This window comes from Macaca nemestrina, chromosome 5 (assembly GCF_043159975.1).
Source record: "Macaca nemestrina isolate mMacNem1 chromosome 5, mMacNem.hap1, whole genome shotgun sequence".
Taxonomy (NCBI): Eukaryota; Metazoa; Chordata; class Mammalia; order Primates; family Cercopithecidae; genus Macaca; species Macaca nemestrina.
This window is the reverse complement of record NC_092129.1, coordinates 86,386,948-86,412,086: the sequence shown is the minus strand read 5'-3', so window position 1 is coordinate 86,412,086 and position 25,139 is coordinate 86,386,948. Positions and strand designations below refer to the sequence as shown.

At 34.9% G+C, this 25,139-nt stretch overlaps 1 protein-coding gene across 8 annotated transcripts in view; it reads right to left on the bottom strand.

Moving 5' to 3' along the window:
- Positions 1-10,610: 10,610 nt before the first annotated feature.
- Positions 10,611-25,139, bottom strand: part of LOC105499061 (melanin concentrating hormone receptor 2) — a 74,434-nt gene continuing 59,905 nt past the window's right edge. For 5 of the 8 annotated variants that reach the window (XM_011771476.3, XM_011771472.2, XM_011771475.3 and 2 more), the window contains 2 exons: positions 20,071-20,190; positions 10,612-13,330 (listed from right to left, as the gene is read on the bottom strand). In XM_011771476.3, the coding sequence (XP_011769778.1) occupies positions 13,015-13,330; positions 20,071-20,190 (436 nt within the window). In that variant the 3' untranslated portion in view covers positions 10,612-13,014. Of the gene's footprint in view, positions 13,331-20,070; positions 20,191-25,139 lie in introns of all 8 variants that reach the window. The other 3 variants (XM_011771477.3, XM_071096683.1, XM_071096684.1) reach the window with 1 other exon arrangement.

Here is a 25,139-nt window from a genome sequence, read left to right as displayed (position 1 = left end):
CCAGGCATGGTGGCTCACGCCTATAGTCCCAGCACTTTGGGAGGCTTAGGTGGGTGGATCACTTGAGACCAGGAGTTCAAGACTAGTATGGCTAACATGGCAACCCCCCGTCTCTACTAAAAATACAAAAGTTAGCCGGGTGTGGTGGCACACGCCTGTAGTCCCAGCTACTTGGGAGGCTGAGGCATGAGAATCACTGGAATCTGGGAGGTAGAGGTTGTAGTGAGCTGAGATCATGCCACTGCACTTTGGCCTGGGTGACAAACTGAGACCCTGTTTCAAAAAACAAAATAAAATAAAATAAAATCCGTATAGCTCATACTGCACGATATGATTTTTATAACTTAAATTCTGGTTTCATTTTTTAAGAGCACTCGGTATTCAAAATCTCACATTGTTTCATAAACCTTTCAGCACAAATCTGTACAGGGCAGTGACATGCTGTTTTGATTATGTCTCAGCTCATTTATTTAAAAGGCCTGAAAGGTTGTTTCAGCAGATTTCCTGCAGGTGTGTCTGATTACCTGTGCTCCACTGATTCAGTAAGATAAATGGAAAACTTAGATCTTCATGAAATAGGGGCTTAAGGGAGAAATTCTGCAATGAATTGTCTTAAGAAGGAAAGGGTTCCCCATCTCTAGATGTATTTAATCATAGGCTTGCTTACTACTTGTTTGAGACACTTTGGGAAGGACGGTAATGTAGAATTAGATAGCTTGTGAGGTCTCAGCCAACTGAGAAATTCTATGAGATTAAATTATGTGAAAAGGTTGTCATATTTAGCTTTCAGATCTATTGAATTTTCAGTGACAGGCACATGGACTGGCACCCAATATTCTAAGTTATCATTTGCAAAGTCTGGGTTCAGTATGGTAGCAACTTCAGAAAAGCTTGTGCTGAATTTGTTCTTCAGTTTAAAAACTTCATTCACTATTCTTTAGCCGTTTTCTTCTTCCTTTTTCTGGGGTGTCAAGCTCTACATCTGCAGAAAAATTATTAACGTTTAAATATTAGGGAATGCAGATAACATCAGGCATGAACATTCTTTGAAGAATCTCTAATGGTTCTTAATCATTTTGGAATCACAGATGCTTTTGGACCCTGCCCAGAACAGTGCACACTGAATTTTACAGGCTTAGAGGATTCACCCCAGATTAAGAATCCTTGTAACGAGCAATAGAAACAATTCCTGAAAGTATCAAAGACCCCAAACCATAAAATTACTAGAATAAAATATTGAGGAAATGCTTTAGGACACTGGTCTGGGCAAATACTCTTTAAAATAAGAACTCAAAAGCACAGGCAACCTAAGCAAAAATAGAAAAATGGAATTTTGTCAGACTAAAAAACTGCTGCACAGCAAAGGAAACAATCAACAAAGTGAAGAGACAACCCGCAGAATGGGGGAGAAAATATGTGCAAACTACTTGAGGGGATGATAGATACCCCATTCTTCATGATGTGCTTATTTCACATTGCATGCCTGTATGAAAACATCTCATGTAACCTATATATATATATATATATATATACACACACACACACACACACACACCCCTACTATGTACACACAAAAATAAATAAAATAAAATAAAAGTCTAGCAAAAAAAAATTTACAAACTATTCACTTGACAAGGGATTAATAATCAGAATATATAAGGAGTTCAAACAACTCAAAAAAAGATCTGATTAAAAAATGGACAAAAGATCTGAATAGATATTTCTTGAAATAAGATAAACAAATGGCCAAAAGGCATATTTAAAAAACCCCAACATCACAAGTCATCAGAGAAATGCAAGCCAAAAGTACAGTGAGATATCATCTCGTCCCATCTCATCCCAGTTTAAATGGCTTTAATAAAAGAGACAGGCAATAATGAATGCTGGAAAAGATGTAGAGAAAGGTGAAACCTCACACATTGTGGTGAGAATATAAATTGGTACAGCCACTAAGGAGAACAGTAGGTAGGTTCCTTAAAAAACTAAAAATAGAACTACCATATGATCCAGCAATTCACTATTGCATATATATCCAAAAGAAAGGAAATCAATGTATCAAAGAGATACCTGCACTCCCAAGTTTATTGCAGCACTATTCACAATAACCAAAATGTGGAGTCAACCCTAGTGGCCATCAATGGATGAAAGGGTAAAGAAAATATGGCATTTATACACAATGGAATGTTTTTCAGCCATAATAAATGAAATCCTGTCATTTGCTGCAACATGGATAAAACTAGAGGTCATGTTAAGTGAAATAAGCCAACCAGAGAAACAAAAATATAATATGTTCTCTCTTATATATGATGTAATGAAATGTTATTATTATCTCTGGTTTCTGAATTAGGGATGATTTTTCTTTCTTTCCTTTTTTTGAGTTGTCTTTTTACAAAATTGACACATAGCAACTGTACATGTAAATGGGGTACATAGTGATCTTTTGGTACATATAATAGTGATCATCAGGGTAATTGGCATATCCATTATCTTAAACGCCTGTCATTTCTTTGTGTTGGAAACATTCAACGCACTCCTTCTAGCTGTTGGAAACTATGTAATATACTATTGTTAACTATAGTCATCTTACAGTGATGTAGAACACTAGAACTTATTTCTCTTATCTAGATGTAGTTTTGTATCTTTTAACAAATATCTCCCTATCTCTCCCTTCCCCATGCCCTGTTCAACTTCTATATCCTTTGTTCTACTTTTTGCTTCTGTGAGATCAATTTCTTTTAGTTTCCACATATGCGTGAGAACATGCAGTGTTTAATTTTCTGTTGCTGGATTATTTCACCTAACATAATGTCCTCCAGTTTCATCCTTGTTGCTGAAAATGACAGTATTTCACTCTTTTTAATGGCTGAATAGTATTCCATTGCGTATATACGCCACATTTTCTTTATCCATTCTTCTTCTGCTGGACATGTAGGTTGATTGCACATGTTGGCTACTAAGCATAGTGCTGCAATAAACGTAAGAGTGCAGATGTCTCTTTGATATACTGATTTCTTTAGCTGTGGCCCAGTAGTGGGATTGCTGGATCATATGTAGTTCTATTTTTAGTTTTTGTGGAACCTGCAAACTGTTCTCCACAGTGGCTCTATTACTTGTTTTCCAAATTCTCTATAGTGAGCATATTCTTATACGTTTTATAAGTTCAGAGATAAAAAATAAATGTTATCTTTAAAACCCACATCTGGACTACAAGAATATATTTAAATTGTTTTTCAAATGATGCTGTTATATTATAATAATTATATGAAAGCAAGATAGAAAGTATTCATGTAGAGAAGACACCTGGTATTATAGAACCAGCTGTCTTTAGAATCTGTAGTTATTTAGCTTGATAACATTTACAGGAATTTGATTCATTGAAAAAGAAGACAGAACTGAGCATTTTCCACTTGATACCTAATCTAATTTTACAATTTTGAAAAGGTTATTCTTTGAACTTTCAGACATTCTTAAAATGTGCTAGGCATTTTTGAAGTTCAGAAATTGGTTTACAGAGGTGCAGGCTTTAAGTTAAGTGCTTGTATTATTTATTAAATACCTTTTTCATAGATTCACAGTAAGGCATTTGAAGCCATATTAAATCTTTTTATCTCATTTATTTATATTTTTTCATGTGAAATCTTAAGGAATGCAAATTGGTCGTCTTTTAGAAAATCCTAAACTCAAATAAAGGCAAAATGTCTGCAAGGATTTTAATACATAAGTGATATGTCAGTGCTTTATCACTACATTTAGAATAAAGAAATAAAAAGAGGAGGTTTAAAGAAATTTGTAAGGTACCTGAATGATAAACGTGCTTTCTCAGTTTATTTGACACATCTTTCTACTTGTTAACATCTAGATAGATATCTTTCCACATCCATGTGTAACTATGAACATGCATATAAATATAAATATATGCACAACACATGCACGCAAACACTCCTCAATATTCCTGAGAGTATTCTTTGTCTGTCTTCCTTTCTCATTAATTCATTCCTTTGTTTATTTCATTGCCTGTTTCCTGAATACTTATTATGTAACAGATACTGAGGTACCACAGATACTAAGATGAGTCAGATGCATTCTGGATTTGAGAAGCTTACAACGTAATGGATAAGATAATTATGCAAGTAATATCACTGATTATACTACAATAGAGGGAGTTATAAAGTATGTAAGCACTAACAAGAGGATGGCTAACTTGGCTTGCTTTTGGGGTAGGAATGGAAGGAAATAATATTTAAATTTGGTGTAATGAGTAGAGGTTTGTTAGGTGAAGGGGAAAAAGCCCCCTAGATTTGTGAATGTATACCCCACATGTATGACTGACCAATCTACAGGGTGAGTAGAGGTGAATGGTCACCGTGGCTCAACTGTGAAAGGCTTTGTACATCAGACTACATTGAAGCCTCAATTCCATTGACCTGGAGCATGACTGTGATCAAGCCCCTAAGTGTGCTTTGTCTCAAGGCCAAGGATCATCTTGTTCTTCTTCTGTTCCAATTATCACAGAGTGCTCCTTGTAGATATATAATCAGTACCCCACTGTGCAGAAGGCAACCCTCCATTCTTGCTGAAAAAGTGCTTTAAGTAAGTCCATTTTTCTCTTCAGGTGTACCTTTTTCAGAATCAAATAGTAAACAGTACTCACAGTGCTTTCAGGAGACCTTCTCATTTGCAATGATCTGGGAATCCCAAACTCTGTTAAAAAGCAGCAAATACCTACTCAGGCTGGCAACTGGGTCAAAATGTTAATTACTCTCCAACAGCCACATTTTTTTTTCTCTCTTCATTTGCTCTTTCACCTCTTCAGAGACTGTAATCGAGTTTGAATTTTCCTTATTGCTGAGACTACTGTGGTGTTAAAAATAAGTTAGCCCTTTGCCTGTCTCCTGGGCACTTATGATGTCAGACGTCGTTGGTTTCTCTCCTTTTTCAAGTTAATTACATTCAGTGTGAGTTTGAATTTTCAAATCCATCTGTTTTCCCCATCTCTGTAGGCAGTTTATTTATATCTACCCTTTTAAATAGAAAAGGAATAGAACAACAGCTTCCTCATGCTTCAAGCATTTTCTGTTCGATGCTATAGCTATTTTTTTTTTTTTTTTTTTTTTTTTGAGACGGAGTCTTGCTTTGTCGCCCAGGCTGGAGTGCAGTGGCCGGATCTCAGCTCACTGCAAGCTCCGCCTCCCGGGTTTACGCCATTCTCCTGCCTCAGCCTCCCGAGTAGCTGGGACTACAGGCGCCCACCACCTCGCCCAGCTAGTTTTTTGTATTTTTAGTAGAGACGGGGTTTCACCATATTAGCCAGGATGGTCTCGATCTCCTGACCTCGTGATCCGCCCGTCTCGGCCTCCCAAAGTGCTGGGATCACAGGCTTGAGCCACCGCGCCCGGCCAGCTATTTCTTTTAGAATAAAATTGCTGGAAGTGAATTTGTTTCACAGCTGCTAAGTACTGATGAAAAACTGCCCAGTGCAGCTTGGGTTACTCTTTGTTGTCCTCTCCTGTAGGCACCTATTATAATGTATAGACTTGTGTGTTAGCACTTTTAATGCTAACTGGACTATAAACTCCGTAAGGGCAGGAAAATGTTTTTTCGCCAAGCTGTATCTGAAACATATTTTATATTCATGCTATAGATATTTATGGAGCAGCTAGCATATTCAAATGGAATAAATGAATGAGTGAATGAATCAAGATTCATAATAACTGCATGCTTTAGAGGCTCACGATTTTTTTAATCACAGGGTCTATTTTACTAATTTTTACTTACATGGATGCTATTTTGGTAACCTATACTACAATACAAATCACCCCAAAACTTATGGCTTACAAAACAAGAACAATTTATTGTTTCTTACTGTCTTGTGGATTGGTGGATGACTCATTTTTTGGTTACATCTGAGTCACTCTCATGGCTGTGAATGCTGGAGAGTCAGCGGGTCCAGAGGGTATCACCCACATGTCTGACAGTTGGTGCTGGCTACCATCTCGGGTACCTTGGTTCTCCTTCATGTGGCCTCTCAACCTCCAGTAGGCTCTGGCTTCATTATGTAATGTTTCAAGCAGGTTCAAGAGGGCAAAAGTAGAAGGTTCAAGGCCTTTGAGGCCTACCTAGGCTTTGGAATTTACATGGTATCACTACTGCCATATTCTATTGGTAAAAGGAAGTTTCAAGGCAGTCTAGATTGAAAATAGACTACTTCTTAGTGGGAGAAATTGCAAAATACTGTGACTGTTTTTCAATTAAGTGTTTTTAAGTGATGATGTTGATAATCATGATAATGAAGATGATGAGGGTAAGGATAAGGACACTAAACGTGTTGAGTATTTGCACTATCTAAGCAGTGTTTAAAGTACCTTAAGCATCCATGTCTCATAACAACAGTTTGAAATGGGTGATGTTATCATCTTCAATTTGCAGATAAGGAACTGAGAGTTAGAGTAGTTATTGAACTTGCTCAAGGTCTTGCAGGCACTAAGTAGCAACTTAGGGATGCAAACCTATGTCTACTGACTTTATAACCTGTGGTTTTTCTCTCTTCTCCCACTTCTCCATATTCTTTATGCAATAATTAATCCCTGGTGTCTGTATTATACTTTTCCATGTCAACATCAATCTTGATTTTAAGGAATGATACAAAACTCTAAAGGATTAATAATGAGATTATAAAACTAGAAAAATTATTGTATGACTGGGTTGCTAATAAACAATATGGTTGAATGAGCATGTAGATATGTACACACTGTTAATTTCTACTGGTAGCCTGGTGTTGATAATTGCCAAAAAAGTATGTTACATTCTTTTTCTTTTTAAGATTGATCTAGAAACAGATGGGCAGAAACTCCATTTAATGAATACAGATTGCAGCTGGTCCTTCTCCTGGGTTCTTATGCTAATCAGTTTTCCCATTGGCTAGAAATCTCAAAATCATTTCGTCATCTTCTCTCTTCCTCATTCCACATAACCAAATTTATTTTTGAAGGTTTCTCCTATGTCTTTCCTCCCTTGCATTTCTATTGGACACAACTTTTTTCAGCTTAAAGTGTGTTCTATGGAACAGCAGTATCAGCATCACTTGGGAGCTTGTTAAAAATGCATAATCTCAGATTGCACCAAATCAGAATCTGCATTTTAACAATATCTCCAAGTGACATGCATCCACTGTGAAGGTTGAGAAGCATAGTGGATAAGAGCATCAGCCTGGGGTTGCTAGCCGAGTAACCTTAGGCCGGTTACTTAACCTTCCCAAGCCCTGGATTCTTCATGTATAAGATGTGGACAATATGGTATGTAGCTTTGAGGGCTGTGTGAGGATTATATGAGATTATGCACAATGCCTGGTACACTGTATGCACTCAGCAAACGGTAGGTATATGTACACACCTTTATTGTCATTGTGCTGGTTGAGACATTTCCTGGACCATTGTGATAACTTACTATGATTTTCAGCCTCAGGCTCTTCCCGTTCTTTTCATCACACACTCTAGTGCTAGCTATTTCTAAGAGCACAGATTTGATTGTGATCCTGCCCTCCTCAAAAAGTTTCAAGGCATCTCACTGCATTTATAAACCAACTTCTTGGCATGGAATCCACAGCCCCCTACATTCCGAGTACAGCCTGAGAAAGAAAGATATGGTGGAAACTAGGGAAGGCCTAAGAGTCAGGAGCTTCAAAATGTTGCTCTTGTTCTGGCAACAAAAAGTTTAGTGATTTTGAGTTATTACTTTACCCTCTTTGGGCTCCAGTTTCCAAATCTATAAATTAAGTAGTTTAGTCAACAGTTTTTTTAAAAAATATTTTCTTCTGTGCAGGATGTGCAGGTTTGTTACATAGGTAAATGTCTGCCATGGTGGTTTGCTGCACAGATCAACCCATCACCTAGGTATTAAGCCCAGCATCCATTAGCTATTCTTCCTGATGCCCTCACTCCCCTCAACCCGCTGACAGGCCTCAGTATGTTTTGTTCTTCCCAATGTGTCCATGTGTTCTCATTGTTCAGCTCCCACTTATAAGTGAGAACATGCAGTGTTTGGTTTTCTGTTCCTGCATTAGTTTGCTGAGGATAACAGTTTCTAGCTCCATCCATGTCCCTGCAAAGGATGGGATCTCATTATTTTTCATGGCTGCATAGTATTCCATGGTGTATATGTACCACATTTTCTTTATCCAGTCTATCATTGATGGGCATTTGGGTTGATTCCATGTCTCTGCTATTGTGAACAGTGCTGCAGTGGACATACGCATGCATGTATCTTTATAATAGAATGATTTATATTCCTTTGGGTATATACCCAGTAATAGGATTGCTGGGTCAAATGGTATTTCTGCTTCTAGGTCTTTGAGGTATCACCACACTGTCTTCCACAATGGTTGAACTAATTTACATTCCCACCAACAGTGTAAAAGTATTCCTTTTTCTCTGCAACCTCACTAGCATCTGTTGTTTCTTGACTTTTTAATATTTGCCATTCTGACTGGCATGAGATGGTATCTCATTATGGTTTTGATTTGCATTTCTTTAATGATCAGTTGAAATTTTTTTCATATGTTTGGCTTGCCTGAATGTCTTCTTTTGAGAAGTGTCTGTTCATGTCCTTTGCAAGGGTCTTACATCTAGTAATTGACCAGGGTGGAACTTAAACCAAGTCTACTGACACTAGGAATTCCAAAGCCCAGTCAACACAACATTGAAAATTGAGGAGAGGAAACTCATTCCTTATTTCTTATTCCTGGAAATAATTTTGTCAATTGCTTGGGAATAGACTTACATATGATATTTTAGATAGCTGTTATTAAAAAGTGTCTAGTATATTTGCCTTGAATGTTTTTCAGAGAAATAGCAAATGTATTCAGTTTTATAAATTAGGAAGAACAACACATTTAGTAAGCTACAGGAACCACCTGTAGTCTCAGTAAAAATCATACAGTGTTTTAGAAATGCTTTTTTTCCCCTGCTTTTGATTAAAGGGCTACTTTATACTTTCAAATAGGTTTCTGATAGAAGAGAATACCCTTGAAGTAGCATCCCAGAATTACACTCCCAGTGATGGTGTGATGGGCCAGAGGTAGCTATTTATCCTCAAGAAGCTCAAAGCTCTATTTTCATAATGCAATGTTAAGTTTTACTGTCGTTAAGGTAACAAGTTCTTGTGGTTTTGCTGCTATTGCAATACATTTAATTCAAAATTATTCCCATTTTCTCAATTCTTACATGAAAAAGGTAAACTTTTTTTGTGAGATATTTAATCAATTTTGACCTTTTTATATGATTCACTTTTGTCTTTAAATTCAGACATTAGTAGCAATGAAATCACTTAATGAAGAATCCTTTCATAAACTGATGAGATGAGTACATTTAGTCTTAGAAGAAAATGTCAACACAGTTTTTTTCCTTAATTCTATGATGTGCGTTCCATGTGTGTTTCTGAGGGTATATCTATTAATGTGAATGTTGTGTTTTTACTCCCCAAAGCAGTCATTAAATTAATGGTATATTTTATGAATTGTATTTTAGAATCAAGAAACCACTGTAGATTGTTCTCTGGGACACCTAAGTGGGTACAGTTGATCTACAGGAATCATAGGAGACACTGGATTTTCAGTTCTTGAGATGAGGTAATGTCTTAGGCATTAAAAAAAATTATTCTCAGTGGAGCTCAGCACAGTGCCTTGGAGATAGAGTATTCTGTAAATATGTGTTAAATGATGAATTTACAAACACAAGAAATCAAGATACCAATTAAGTATAGTCTTTTGAGCGGACTATAGCTACATCTAAACTAATTGCTAAAATGGCAAATGGAAAAATCTGATGCTACCCCTGCTACGGTGATGTCATAAAGGAATTGTAACTGTACGGAGTGTAGCGCTGTTCCTAACTTTAGGTGAGATAGGAGGCGTTTTGTAGAATGAACTAAATTATTGGTGTAGAGAGCTGTCAACAAAAAATTGGGGGCAATAAGAAAATCTTGTTAATTTCTCTATTTTGCTTTGGGCTGATTCCATAGAGCTCTGTGAAGAGAATGGATAATTAATGTCTGCCATTCTGACAAGTAATCCAAGTAAATTCTGAATCAGATATTTCTTCAAAATTTGACAACTTTTAGAGCATAATTATACAATCTTGATTTACTCAGTAAACTTTTAAGTATTTGTTATAGCTATTATCAACTGTATCAGTCAGTGTTCCACAGGGACTATGGTTTGGTAGAAAGGACTCAGGGCTGGTTTGTAGCTGCTTTTTAGGTGTAGGTCTCTAGACACACAATGAACTGTGTTAAAAATAATTTGGTTTAATTGTGGCTCATTTTTCTCACCTTTAACACTTGATAGTCTCTAAAGTATCTTTCAGATTCAAGGTTCCATGAGCCTGTGACATTATAACCCACAAAAGCAGTAATTTCTGGGACATAATACAAGAGTCTAGGTTTCTGACAATTTGGTATGATAACGAGTGCCTTCAAACTACTGGCCATATTTAAGATACATTTTACTAATTCTGAAACATTTGGTCTTTGTTCAGGAGAAACTATTTCCATTAAGAGAATATAAAATCCCTTATAGAAAATCTTAAAAGTAGAAGCTACAAGCCAGAGGTAAATTAATATACAAGCAATTCTTACTCATTCATTTTTATTAATTGATGATCAAAGTTTAAACGAGGCACCTACAATTGAATAAGAATAGAATAAGGATACAATTATTATTTGACTGAGTGACAAATACCCACTATCACTATTAACTTCATTTGAAAGTAAACCTGTATACATATCATGGCCAAACATATAAAACACATAAAGAGTCTCTATCAAACCACCTCTGTAAATCTGCATATAAATATGCTTATGCATAGAAAGGCTATATAAAGGGACAAAGATAAATTTATTAGTCACCCTTTTTATGTTCTACTTTGATTAAACTAAAGCTCCTTATGACTCTTAGTAAATATAATTTAAAATAATTCACTGACCAATTGTTTTAGGACTATTGGGAATGCTACTAGAAAAAGGTCTGTGGTTTAAAACTGAGCCTTTAAAATCATAATATTTTTCTGTATTAAAAAAGACAATGAAAGTAAACAATTGCTCTTCAATTATCACATAATAAGATATTTCTGACCCATTGTGCTGGGTCTTCAGAAGTCAGTATTATTCACTGAGTCTGAGCTGTTGCACCTTAGAAAAGTGAGAATGAAGACCCCTGAAATTGTGGCCATGACACAGCTTCTCATTGACGTTTTACAGGAGCATCCAGCTGCGTATGTAGGTCTCTAGACCTCAGCTATGGAAATAAAATGTTTCAGATGTGTAGTTCTCATGTTGTTTACGGAGCCATTCATCCAGATATGCATTTAGATACTATCCAGTTCTGAAATTGTGCCTAAAAATTCTAGAGTAAAATAAATAGGGTTAAAAATCACGTCTGGGTTGATTCAAATACAAGTTTATCCAAACACAATTGAGATATAAAAATGGAGATCAGATATAAAAATGGTTAAGTCTTTTTCTAAAAAGGGCTGATTGAAAATTGGTTTCAGATGTTTATGGAGTAAACAAATTTAATGTATTTAGATGAAGAAGGTGGGTTTACAGACTTTATCCACAAACAAAATAACGATATTTGTCTTAGTGTAGAACCCAGGCATTAAATGCATTGTTTACTTGCCTAACTATATGTAAGTCTAAAGAGGAAAATATAGATATAATGAATACCTATGAAAATTTAAGGGCTAATTACTTTTTGTACCTTAGAACAAACATGTATACTGTAACCTAAAGGGAATGTTTCTTGGTTTTTGTTTGTTTGTTTGTTTTTTGAGATGAAGTCTCACTGTGTTGCCCAAGCTGGAGTGCAGTGGCGTGATCTTGGCTCACTGTAACCTCCACCTCCTGGATTCAAGCGATTCTCCTGCCTCAGCCTCCTGAGTAGCTGGGACTACAGGCACGCACCACCATGCTCGGTTAATTTTTTTGTATTTTTAGTAGATACAGGATCTCACTATGTTGGCCAGACTGGTCTTGAACTCCCGACCTTGTGATCCACCCGCCTCCACCTCCCGAAGTGCTAGGATTACAGGCATGAGCCACTGAGCCCGGCCAGGAATGTTTCTTAATGAAGCTTAAAGTCCAGAAGTAAGGTATTATTATTAAAGTGTAGATACCAGTTTCTACAGTTTGCAGGTGTGAGAACAAAGGTAATCCAAAAGGATGCTTAAACATCAACTCGTTTCTATCAGACTTTAGTTCTCCCCTTGCAGGGCTATAGGAGAAAGCAAAAGAAACTCCAAGTTACTGAGTTCTCCAGTATAATAAGTAAAGGTTGCCAAGGTGGTGCAGTAGAAAAGAAACAGGCAGAGCTGAACATTATTAGCCTGGCTCTTAGATAGCTGTTGCAGCATTAGGCCTAGCATATCTCCTTCCTGAGCCTTAGTAAAAAAGGTAATAATACTTATTTCATAGGTTTGTTACATGTAATCTTACACATTGCATGTGTGCAATAAATGGTAACTGTTATCTGAAAGGTAGGGCTTAGTTGTTGAAGGTATTAGATTGGACCATATAAAACCAACATATTTGTAGATTAAAAATAGCCAAATTTCAGACTTCACTGTGAGGTGATACCCTCCTAGGAACCTTGAGGAAACTGTTACAGTGAGGCCACAGTGTGGAGGGCAAGGTCAGGTTCCTTGGTGAGTTTTGAGTCAATGGTCATGGATGGCCATTTGCATTAGTGACTAGTTTATAACATGCTGGAATAATATATGCCATCATGAAGCTTGGGTATCTTAGACTATCCCATTCCCTACCCACAATATAGATTAATATTTTACATCTTGCTAAAGTTAGCATATTAAACTCATTGCATTTGCATGGTTACACTTCTGTTCCATGCTGCTAAGAGTCACAAGTACACAAGAAAAATGGGCATAAACATATCGGTACACCTGCCCTTTCTAATAATACCAGTAAGATAATCATGTCTAGACTCATGGTGATCCATGTACTTTCCTAAAAGTGTGATTTCAGAGTGTTTCCCATATTTTTGATTTCCTTGTCAGTCACTCTCCTTTGGATTTGAGGCAGACGTTTCTGGAAATTTCCACTCAGCAGGATGTAGAGAAAAGGGTTAATGCTGCTGCTGGCATAGCTGAGACAGATGGAGAGGTAATAACCCACATAGAAGGCCAGTGTGGGCTGTTCCATCTGTAAGTTCACCAGTTGTATCACATGATAAGGGGCAGCACTTAGGATAAAGACTGCCACCAGCACCAGCACCATCTTTGTCAACTTCATCACTCTCTGTTTTGGTACGCTGGGATTGCAACTGCAAAGGAAACATTCAGATAGACAGGGTATAAACAACCATAGAAATCATGGGGCAATGTGTTCCTAGAATCTTTTGGACAGTTCATAATGGCTTTGCAGTGAAATATGAACCTCATTATTATATTCCTACTTAGTGCATTATGATATATTCTTTTTTATTATTGTTGAAAACTTTCCAAAGTTTCCAAAGCTGGAACAATTTTTTGTTGTTATTTTTTTTTTTAATTTTTTTGTGGGTACATAGTAGGTGTATATATTTATGGAGTAAATCAGATGTTTGGATACAAGCATGCAATGTGTAATAATCACATCATGGAGAATCGGGTGTCCATCCCTTCAAGCATTTATACTTTGTATTACAAACAATCCAATTACACTGTTTTAGTTATTTTTAAATGTGTAATTATTATTGACTATAGTCATCTTGTTGTGCTATTAAATGCTAGGCCTTATTCATTCTTTTGAACTATTTTTAAATACCCATTAACCTTCCTCACCTCACCCTCAGGCCCCTACTATCCTTTCAAGCCTCTGGTAACCATCTTTCTATGCTCTATGTACATGAGTACAATTGTTTTTATTTTTAGATCTCACAAATGTGTGAGAACATGTGATGCTTGTCTTTCTGGCCTGGTTTATTTCACATAACATAATGACTTTCAGTTCCATCCATGTTCTTGCAAATGACAGTATCTCTTTCTTTTTTATGGCTGAATAGCACTCCATTGTGTATACATACCACATTATCTATTGATCTGTTGATGGACACTCAGGTTGATTCTAAATCTTGGTAATTTATATAGCCAAGCTTTTCAACTTGATGTGATCCCATTTGTCCATTTTTGCTTTGGTTGCCTGTGCCTGCAGAGTAAGAAATTTTTGCCCAGACCAATGTCCTGGAGATTTTCTCCAATATTTTCTGATAGTGGTTTCGTAGTTTGAGGTCTTAGATTTAAGTCTTTAATCCATTTTGATTTTTGTGTATAATGAGAAATAGGGCTCTAGTTTCATTCTTCTGCATATGGATATCCAATTTTACCAACACCATTTATTGAAGAGGCTGTCTTTTTCCCAGTGTATATTCTTGGAACGTAGGTGTATGAATTTGTTTCTGGGTTTTCTATTCTGTTTCACTGGTCTACGTCTCTGTTTTTATGTCAGTACCAGGCTGTTTTGCTTACCATAGCTTTGTAGTATTATTCGAAGTAAGGTAGTGTGATTCCTCTAGTTTTATTCTTTATGCTTAGGATATATTTGGCTATTCTGGGTCTTTTGTGGTTTCATATAAATTTTAAGATTGTTTTTTCTATTTCTGTGAAGAACATCATTGGTATTTTGATAGAGATTGCTTTGAATCTGTAGATTGCTTTGGGTAGTATGAACATTTCAACAGTACTGATTTTCCAAACACTGAATGTGGAATATCTTTCCATTTTTTGGTGTCCTCTTCAATTTCTTTCACCAATGTTTTATAGTTTTCATTACAGAGATCTTTCACTTCTTTGTTAAGTTTTTAGGTACCTAAGTTTATTTGTGGCTATTATAAATGGGATTACTTTTTTATTTCTTTTTCAGATTGTTGACTATTGGCATAAAGAAATGTTACTGATTTTTGTATGTTGATTTTGTATCCTGAAACTTTACTGAATTTGTTTATCAGTTCTAATCTTTTTTTTGTTTGTTTTTTGTGGAGTCTTTAGAGTTTTCCAAATATAAAATCATGTCATCTGTAAACAAGGATAATTTGGTTTACTCCTTTCCAATTTGGATGTCCTTTATTTCTTTCTCTTGTCTGATTGCTTTAGCTAGGACCTCAGTACTATGTTGAGTAACAGTGGTGAAAGTAAGCATCTTTGTCATATTCCAAATCTTAGAGGAAAGTCTTTCAGTTTTTTCCTCATTTAGTATGATACTAGCTGGGGGTCTGTCATATATGGCTTTTATTATGTTGAGGTATGTTCCTTCTATACCTAGTTTTTTGAAGGTTTTTATCATAAAGAGATGTTGAATTTTATCACATACATTTTCAGCATTTGATATTTCAATTTGATATATTGAATTTAAATGATCATATGATTTTTATCCTTCATTCTGTTGATATGATGTATTACATTGATTGATTTACATATGTTGAATCATCCTGGCACCCCTGGGATAAATTCCTCTTGGTCATGATGAATGAGATTTCTAATATACTGCTGAATTTGGTTTGCTAATATTTTGTTGTGAATTTTTGCATGAATATTTATCAGAGAGATTTGCCTGTAGTTTTCTTTTTTGTTGTGTCTGTCTGATTTTGGTATCACAGTAATACTGGTGTTGTAGAATGAGTTTGGAATTATTCCATGCTCTTCCATATTTCAGGATAATTTGAGTAGAATTTGTATTAGTTCTTTAAATGTTTGGTAGGATTCAGTGAAGCCATTGGGTCCTGGGTTTTTGTTTCTTGGGAGACTTTTTATTATGGCTTTGAACTCATTACTTGTCAGTGATCTGTTCAGATTTTGGATTTCTTCCTGGTTCAATCTTGGTAGGTTATATATGTATAGGAATTTGTCCATTTCTTCTGGATTTTCCAATTTAATGGCATATAGTTGCTCATGGTAGCCTCTAATTATCCTTTGAATTTCTGCAGTATCAGTTGTAATGTCTACTTTTCCATTTCTGAATTTATTTATTTAGACTTTCTCTCTTTTTTCTCAGTTAGTCAGACTATAAGGTTTGTCAATTTTGTTTAACTTTCAAAAAAAACCAGATTTTCGTTTCATTGATCTCTTGTATTGTTTTCTTCATTTTAATTTCATTCATTTTTGCTGTGATCTTTATTGTTTCTTTCCTTCTACCAATTTTGGGTTTGGTTTGCTCTTCCTTTTCTAGTTCTTTAAGGTACATTATTAGACTGTTTGACATTTTTCATCTTTTTTGATGTAGGCACTTAGAGCTATAAAATTCCCATTTAGTACTGCTTTGCTGTATCCCATAGGTTTTGGTATGTTGTGTTTCCATTATCATTTGTTTCAAGAAATTTTTCAACTGTCTTAATTTCTTCATTTACCCACTGGTCATTCAGGAGCATATTTTGTAATTTCCATGTGTTTTTATAGTTTCCAAAATTCCTCTTGTTATTGATTTACAGTTTTATTCCATTGTGGTCAGAGAAGATGTCTGGTATTATTTCAATTATTCGAATTTTTAAAGACTTGTTTTGTGACCTAACATATGCTTTATCCTTGAGAATGATCCACATGCTAAGGAAAATAATGTATCTTCTGCTGTCATTGGATGAAATGTTCTGTAAATATATATTAGATCCATTTGGTCTACAGTGCACATTAAGTTCAATGTTTGTTGATTTTCTGGCTGGAAGATTTGTTCAATGCTGAAAGTAGGTTATTGAAGTCTCCAGCTACTATTATATTGGGGCCTATCTCTCTCTTTAATTCTAATAATATTTGCTTTATATATCTGGATGCTCCAGTGTTGGGTGCATATATATTTTAAATTATTATATCCTCTTGCTAAATTGACCCCTTTTTATCATTATATGGTGATCTTGTCTCTTGTTAAAGTTTTTGGATTGAAATCTATTTTGTCTGATAAGACTACTCCTGCTTTTTTTGGTTTCCATTGGTATGGTATATCTTTTTCCATTCCTTTTTTTTTCAGTCTATGTCTGTCTTTATAGTTGAAGTGTGTTTCTTGAAGGCAATAGATCAACAGGTCTTGTTTTTTCACTCAGTCAGCCAGTCTTTGTCTTTTGATTAAAGAGTTTAGTCCATTTACATTCAATGTTGTTATTGATGAGTAAGGACTTACTCCTGCCATTTAAAAATTTGTTTTCTGGTTGTTTTGTGGTGTTCCCTTCCTTTTTTCTTTCCTTCCTGTCTTCCTTTAGTGAAGATGATTTTCTTGGTAATACGATTTAGTTTCTTGCTTTTTATTTTTTGTTTATCCACTGTATGTTTTCTGAGTTGAGGTTGCCATAAATCTTACAAACACTATCTTACAAGCCATTATTTTAACCTGATAACAACTTAACACTGCATAAACAAGCAAAAAGAAAACTAGTAAAAATTCTACACCTTAACTTTGTCTCCCCAATTTTTAACTTTTTATTGTTTAAATTTATATCTTATTGCATTATCTATGTCTTAAAAAGTTGTTGTAGTTATTATTTTTGATTGGTTCATTGTTTAGTCTTTCAACTTACGGCAAGAGTGGTTTACATATCACAGTTACATTGTTATAATATTCTATGTTTTTCTTGGTACTTACTATTACCAGTGAGTTTTGTACCTTCAAGTGATTACTTATTGCTCATTAATGTCCTTTTCTTTCTGATTGGAGTACTCCCTTTAGAATTTATTGTAAAATAGGTCTCGTGTTCATGAAATTCCTCAGCTTTAGTTCATCTGGGAAAGTCTTTATTTCTCCTTCATGTTTGAAGGGTATTTTTGCTGGATATGCTACTCTAGGGTATACTTTTTTTTCCTTCAGTGTTTAAATACGTTATGCCACTCTCTCCTGGCATGTAAGGTCCAAAGTTGGAACATTTTGAAAGACCAAATAAATAACAAAGTATTAAATTATGACTCAATGTATGAAATAACTATATCAGTCTATAGTAATACAAATAATATTGAATAAAATGAGGAGAGAAGAGCCAGACCTTCTTTACAGAATAATTCCAAATAATATGGGGATTCTTATATAGATACTCCCCTTTCAGAAGATGGAGCTTAATTCCCACCTTCCTGCTTCCCCCTTGAAGGTAGGCTATGTTTAGTAACTCATTTCCAAAGAATAGAATAGTGAAAGGGATAAACAGTTTCATGGTGGAGAAACTTAGCAACTACCACCTTAACCAGGTAATCAAGGCTAGAATCAACAGTGATGTAATGTAGCCATCATGTGACCCCTGATATGCTGTGATGAGAAGAGTTGATTTTTTAAAATAAAAACATGTAAGTACAGTTGAGTAATGATACAATATCAGACAAACCCAGATTGGGAACATTCTACAGGATACCTGGCCAGTGCTCAAGACTACGAAGGTCATGAAAAATAAGGAAAGAGTGAGAAATTCACAAATCAGAGGATACTGGGAAGACGTGATAACTAAATGCAATGTGCTATTCTGGATTGAATCTGGAATAGATTTAGGACTTTAATGGAAAAACTAGTGAAGTCCAATAAAGAATGGAATTTAGTTAACAGTAATGTACAGAAATTTTCTTTGTTTTGACAAATGTCTTAGGTAATGTAAGATGTTAATTATGGGAAAACTGAGTGAGGGGTAGTTGGGAAACCTCTATACTATCTCTGTATTATCTATACTATATTTTTACTATCAACTTTTTAAGAAATACAAATTATTTTAAAATAAAACATATTTTAAAACTCATACATTTAATCATGTTATGTCATATTTAGGCATTTAATGAAAATTTCCCTGGGACATGAGGGTAACAGATGAACAAAACTTGGAAATAATTTTAAAAGCATGGGAGCTAAAAATCATTTGATTCTCCTGCAGTTTATCAGAGTAGGCCCTATCATTCCTCCAATTTCTTGCATTTTGACGTGTATGAGATTTGTTTCATAAGATCCTCTTTAGCATTTCTGAGAAAAATGTCAGGAGCAAAATGATCTGATTTGGAGAACTGTTTTAAAAAGGCTCAAGCATTCTCTCCAGCTGTTGGTATCTTTAATATTCCATATGATTTCACTTTAACCTTCTCACCAACTCAGCTCCCTGGGATACATTTATAAGCTATGTTTTTTTTCTGTAACTGTGGCTACTTCCTTTTTCTTCCCAAATGGACCATACTTTACAAGTGTAAGACTTTCAAAGAATTCCAAGTAACTAGGTGGTAAAAAAAAAAGTTGTGAGCCAACAGACTACTTACAAACCTTTGGTTCAAGGGTTTGCCACAATTTTTGAGGAATGGTGGTTAAATTGTTCACATTTTTTTAAACAAAAAATTTGTAAAATTTGTAAATTTGTAGTGTGCAGGGAAACCCAGCAAACTTGCCTTTCCAAGAGAAACACAAAAATATATTTACAATATAATGTTTAATGAATGTAAGTGTGTTTTTACCCAACAGGTTATATAATTACTGACTTATTTATTTGAACAAGTAGATTGTGGAATACACAATTGCAAGGTGAAAATAATTTAGATTTATTTATGCAGTTTTAGAGACAAGTATCTTCACAGGTTCTTCTCAAGTTTATTGACTTTAGGTTAAGTCTTTGGTTTTATTTGCTCCTAAATAATCTTTTAATATTAACAAAACCCATCTTTTAAAATTCAAATATTAATGAGACTTTTCTGCTCTAAATTAAAAAATTGAAACACAAAAATTAAAAGGTTGCACATAACATTTAAGATATTTACATACGCATGCAACTCTGCAAAATGTGCAATGAAAACAGTTAAATAACTGTTAATAACAAAAATAAAATTATTCTTTAAATAGAATCTTGAGTTCTGTATGCATTTTAATGAAACCATTACATCAGTGATTTTTAACATTTGTCACTGAGAGATTCTTAAGCAGTTCATTTAGTACATGCCTTATTTTCCGAAAGTTCTTTCTATAGACATATATCAATGTCGACATGTCTAAGTGTGGTATGTTTCAAGTCACTGTTGCCTAAGTTTCTATTGTAGATGTCTTAGACTATATAAACTGTTCTTTTAACAAATAAAGCAAAATATGGCAAACACTTACCATCTGGCATCCTTATTCTGTTGATACATCTCCCAAGTATAGCACAAAATTAAAATATAGCACACCAAAATCAAGGGTAGAGGGAAAAAGAAAGTTGTTATTGTCAAATAAAGTGTATACCTGTAAAATGAGAGAGAGGGGAGAGAGAAGAGAGAGAACAACACCATTACATTAATTGGATTAGGAATTGGCTTTTGCAGTTTCCGAGGCATGATTCTTTCATTTTTCAGGGTCCAGGATAAAAGTCCTTGTGGATCTCTGGTTGCTTTATTGTAGAGAAGCCCTGATCTTCATTGTTCACCAATAACAATGCTTGTCTTTTCTCTAGCCAAACCCAGCTGTACTGAGTGCAGTATAGGTGAGGCTACCTATCACCAATCTTCAGTGTTTAACAATGACAGGCAACAGTACGTAACGTTTATTATATAGTAGGCACTGTTCTAAGCATTTTTTATATCTTTATCCACTGAATCTGTGAAACCCCATGAGTATGATGCCATTAGTGCCCTTACATTGTAGAAGAAGAAACTGAGGCACAGAGGGGTTAAGTGGCTTGCCCAAGACTACCCAAGCAGTAACTGAAAGAGGTAAAATTTGAACCCAGGATAGCCAATGCTGGTGGGAGAAGTAATGAATAAACAATCTTATCTATGTTTCTTTTAAACAATTTTCGCTGATGCATAATAGATGTACATCGTTTCAGGGTATATGTGATAGTTTAATACATTCATATAATTTGTAAAAATCAAATCAGAGTACTCGGGATTTATCTATCATCTTAACTATTTGACTTTTTAAAAATGCTAGAAACATTAAAATTATTCTCTTCTAGCTATTTTGAAATGTACAATAGGATATTTTAAACTATAGTCATCCTACTGATTCATCAAACACTAGGTCTTAATTCTTCTAGTAAAGTGTATCTTTGTATCCACTTAATCAACTTCTCTTCCTTACCCACTTCCTCTACCTTTCCTGGGATAACCACCAATCTACTATCTTTATGAGATTCACTGTTTTAGCTCCCACATATAAGTGAGAACATGTGATATTTGTCTTTCTGTACTTGGCTCGTTTCACTTAACATAATAGCCTTCAGTTCTATTCATGCTGCTAAAAATGACAGGATTTCATTGTTTTTTATGGATGAATGCTATTCTATTGTGTATATATACCACATTTTCTTTATCCATTCACCTATTGATAGGCATTTAGATTACTTACATATTTTGGGTATTATGAACAGTACAGCAATAAACATGGTAGTACAGATATATCTTTGATATATTAATATAGTTTCTTTTGGATATAAACCCAGAACTGGAATTGTTGGATCATATGGTAGCTCTACTTTTAGTTTTTCAAGGAGCCTTTATAGTGGCTCTAATAATATATACTCCCATCAACAATGTACGAATGTTCCCCTTTGTTCACATCCTTGTCAGCATCCGTTATTGCCTGCCTTTTTGGTAAAAGCCACTTTAATTGGGGTGAGATGATACCTCCTTGTGGTTTTGATTTGCATTTCTCTGATGATTAGTGATAGCACTTTTTGTTTACCCATTGGCCATTTGTATGTCTTATTTTGAGAAATATCTGTTTGGATTTGTGCCCATTTTTTACATTGGATTATTTGGGGTTTTTTGCTATTGAGTTGTTTGAGCTCCTTATATATTCTGGCTATTAATCGCTTGTCAGATGCATGGTTTGCAAATATTTTCTTCCATTCTATGGGTTGTCTCTTCACTTTGTTGTTTTCTTTGCTGTGCAGGCTTTTTAGTTTGAGGTAATCCTATTTGCCCACTTTTGCTTAGGTTACCTGTGCTTTTGAGGTCTTACACAAAAAGTCTTTGCCCAGACCAATGTCCTGGAGCATTTCCTATGTTTTCTTCTTATAGTTTTCATAGGTTCAAGTCTTAGATTTAAGTATTTAATTCATTTTGATTTGATTTTTGTGTATGGTGAGAGGTAGGGGTCTATTTTCATTCTTCTGCATATAGTGTTCCAGTTTTCCCAGCACCATTTATTGAAGAGACTGTCCTTTCTCCATTGTATATTCTTGGCTCTTTTGTTGAAGATGAGTTGGCTATAAATGTGTGGATTTGTATCTGGGTACTCCACTCTGTTCCATTGGTCAATGTGTCTTTTTATGCCAGTACCAGGCTGCTTTAGTTACTATAGCTTTCTAGTAAATTTTGAAGTCAGGTAGCATGATGCCTCTAGCTTTGTTCTTTTACCTCAGGATTGCTTTAGCTATTCAGGGTCTTTTGCGGTTCCACATAAATTTTAGAATTTTTTTTCTGTTTCTGTGAAAACTGTTATTGGTATTTTGAGAGAGATTGCATTGAATCCTGTACATTGCTTTGGCTAGTAGTGTCATTTTAACAATATTAATTTTTCCAATTAATGAGCAGGGAATATCCTTTTTTTTGCATCCTATTTCTTTCATCAGGTATCTAGGTATGTGCGTATTTTTTTTTAATCAGGGTTTTATAGCTTTCCTTGTATAGATATATTACTTCTTTTGTTGAATTGAATACTAGGTATTTTATATTCTTGGTAGCTATTTTGAAGGCAATTGCATTTTTGATTTCTTTGTCAGATTGTTCATTACTGCATATATAAATGCTATTGATTTTTATACATTCATTTTGTATCCTGCAACTTTACTGAATTCATTTATCAGCTCTAATAGTTTTTTGGTGGAGTCTTTAGGTTTTTCTAAACATAATATCATGCCATCTGTGAACAAGGCTATTTGACTTTTTCCTTTCCAATTTGAATGCCCTTCATTTCTTTCTCTTGCCTAATTGCTCTGGCTAGGATTTCTGATATTATGTTGAATAAAAGTGGTGAAGGTGGGTATCCTTGTCTTGTTCCAGATCTTAGAGAAAAGGCCTTCAATTCTTCCCCATTCAGTGCAAAATTAGCTGTAGGTATGTCATGTATGCCTTTTGTTATTTTGAGGTATATTCCTTTTATAACCAGTTTGATGAGGGTTTTATCAGAAAGGGATGCTGAATTTTATTGAATGATTTTTTGGCATTTATTGAAATAGTCATATGGTTTTTGTTCTTGGTGCTGTAAATGTGATGTATCAACTTTATTGATTTGCGTATGTTGAACCATCCTCACATTCCTTGGATGAGTCCTACTTGCTCATGATATATGATCTTTTTAAAGTGTTGTTGTATTCTGTTTGCTAATATTTTATTGAGGATTTTTGCATCTATGTTCATCAGTAATATTGGTCTGTAGTTTTCTTTTTGTGTGTGTCTCTGGTTGGTTTTGGTATCAGAGTAATGCTGGCTTTGTAGAATGAGTTTGGAAGTATTCCTTCCTCTTCATTTTTTTTTTGAAGTTTGAAGAGAATTGATATTAATTATTTAAATGTTTGGTAGAATTCAGCAGTGAAGCCATCAGGTCCTGGACTTTTCCTTGGTGAAAGACTCTTTTTCAGCGTCAGTCTCCTTATTCGCTGTTGGTTTGTTGAGGTTGTTTATTTCTTCATAGTTCAATCTTGGCAGGCTGTATGTGTCCAGGAATTTATTTATTTCCTCTATATTTCCCAGTTTGTTGGCATTTAGTGATGCATTACAGTTTCTAATGACTCTTTGTATTTCTGAGGTTTCAGTTGTTATGTTTCCATTTTTGTTTCTGGTTTTGTTTATTTGGATCTTCTCTCTGTTTTTCTCAGTCTAGCTAAAGGTTTGTTGGTTTTGCATATCTTTTTGAAAAGCCAACTTTTCATTTCGTTGATCATCTGTAGTTTTTTAAGTCTAATTTTATTTATTTCTGCTCTAATCTTCATTACCTCTTTCCTGCTACTAATTTTGGGTTTGGTTTGTTCTTGCCTTTCTAATTCTTTGAGGTACGTTCGTGGGTTGTTTATTTTTAAAGTCTTTCTACTTTTTTGATATCGGCATTTATTGCTATAAAATTCCTTGTTAGTATTGCTTCTGCTATATCCCATAGATTTTGGTATGCTGTAGTTCAACTTTCATTTGTTTCAAAAATGTTTAAATTTCCTTCTTGATATCTTCATTGACTGATAATTCAGGAGCATGTTGTTTAATTTACATATATTCGTGTAGTTTCCAAGGTTTCTCTTGTTATTGAGTTCTAGTTTTAGTTCACTGTGGTCAAAGACACTTGCTATAACTTCTACTTTTTTGAATTTGATCAGGTGTGTCTTGTGGCCTGATAGGATTATTCTGGGGAATGTTCTATATGCTGTTGAAAAGAATTTGCATTCTGCAACAGTTGGGTGAAATGTTCTGTAAATGTCAGGCCTATTAGGTCTAGCGTGTAGTTTAACTCTGCCGTTTCTTTGTTGATTTTCTGTCTGGATGATCTGTCAATTACAGAGAATGGTGTGTTAAAGTCTCTTACTATTATTGCATTGCAGCCCCTCCCTCCCCTCAGATCTATTAGTGTTTGCTCTATATATTTGGGAGCCCCAATGTTGGGTGCAGAGATACTTAAAATTGTTATATCCTTTTGCTGAATTGACCCCTTTATCATTATATAGTGACCTTCTTTGTCTTCTTTTACAGTCATTGATTTGTAGTGTATTTTATCTAAATATAGCTACTCTTGATATTTTTGATCTCCAGTTGTATGGAATGCCTTTTCCCATCCCTTCACTCTCAGGCTATGTGTGTCTTTAGAGGTGAAGTGGGTTTCTTGCAGGCTGCATAGAGTTGAGTCTTGTTTCTTTATCAAGCCACTCACTGCATTTTAATTGGAAAATTGAGACTATTTACATTCAGTATTATTATTGATAAGTAAAGACTTACTACTGCCATCTTGTTGCTTGTTTTCTGGTTCTGCAACTTTTCTCTTCCTTTCTTCTTTTCTTACCATCGTCCTTTGTGGAAAAGTGATTTTCTTCGATGGAATGTCTTAGTTCACTACTTTTTATTTTTAAAATCTGTTATGGATTTTTGCAATGTGGTTACAATGATGTTGACAAAAAACATATATCTTACAAGTTATTCCAAAGAGATGATTATTTATCTTACATCACAAAGAAAATAATAGAAACAAAGAAACAAGTGGAAAAAACT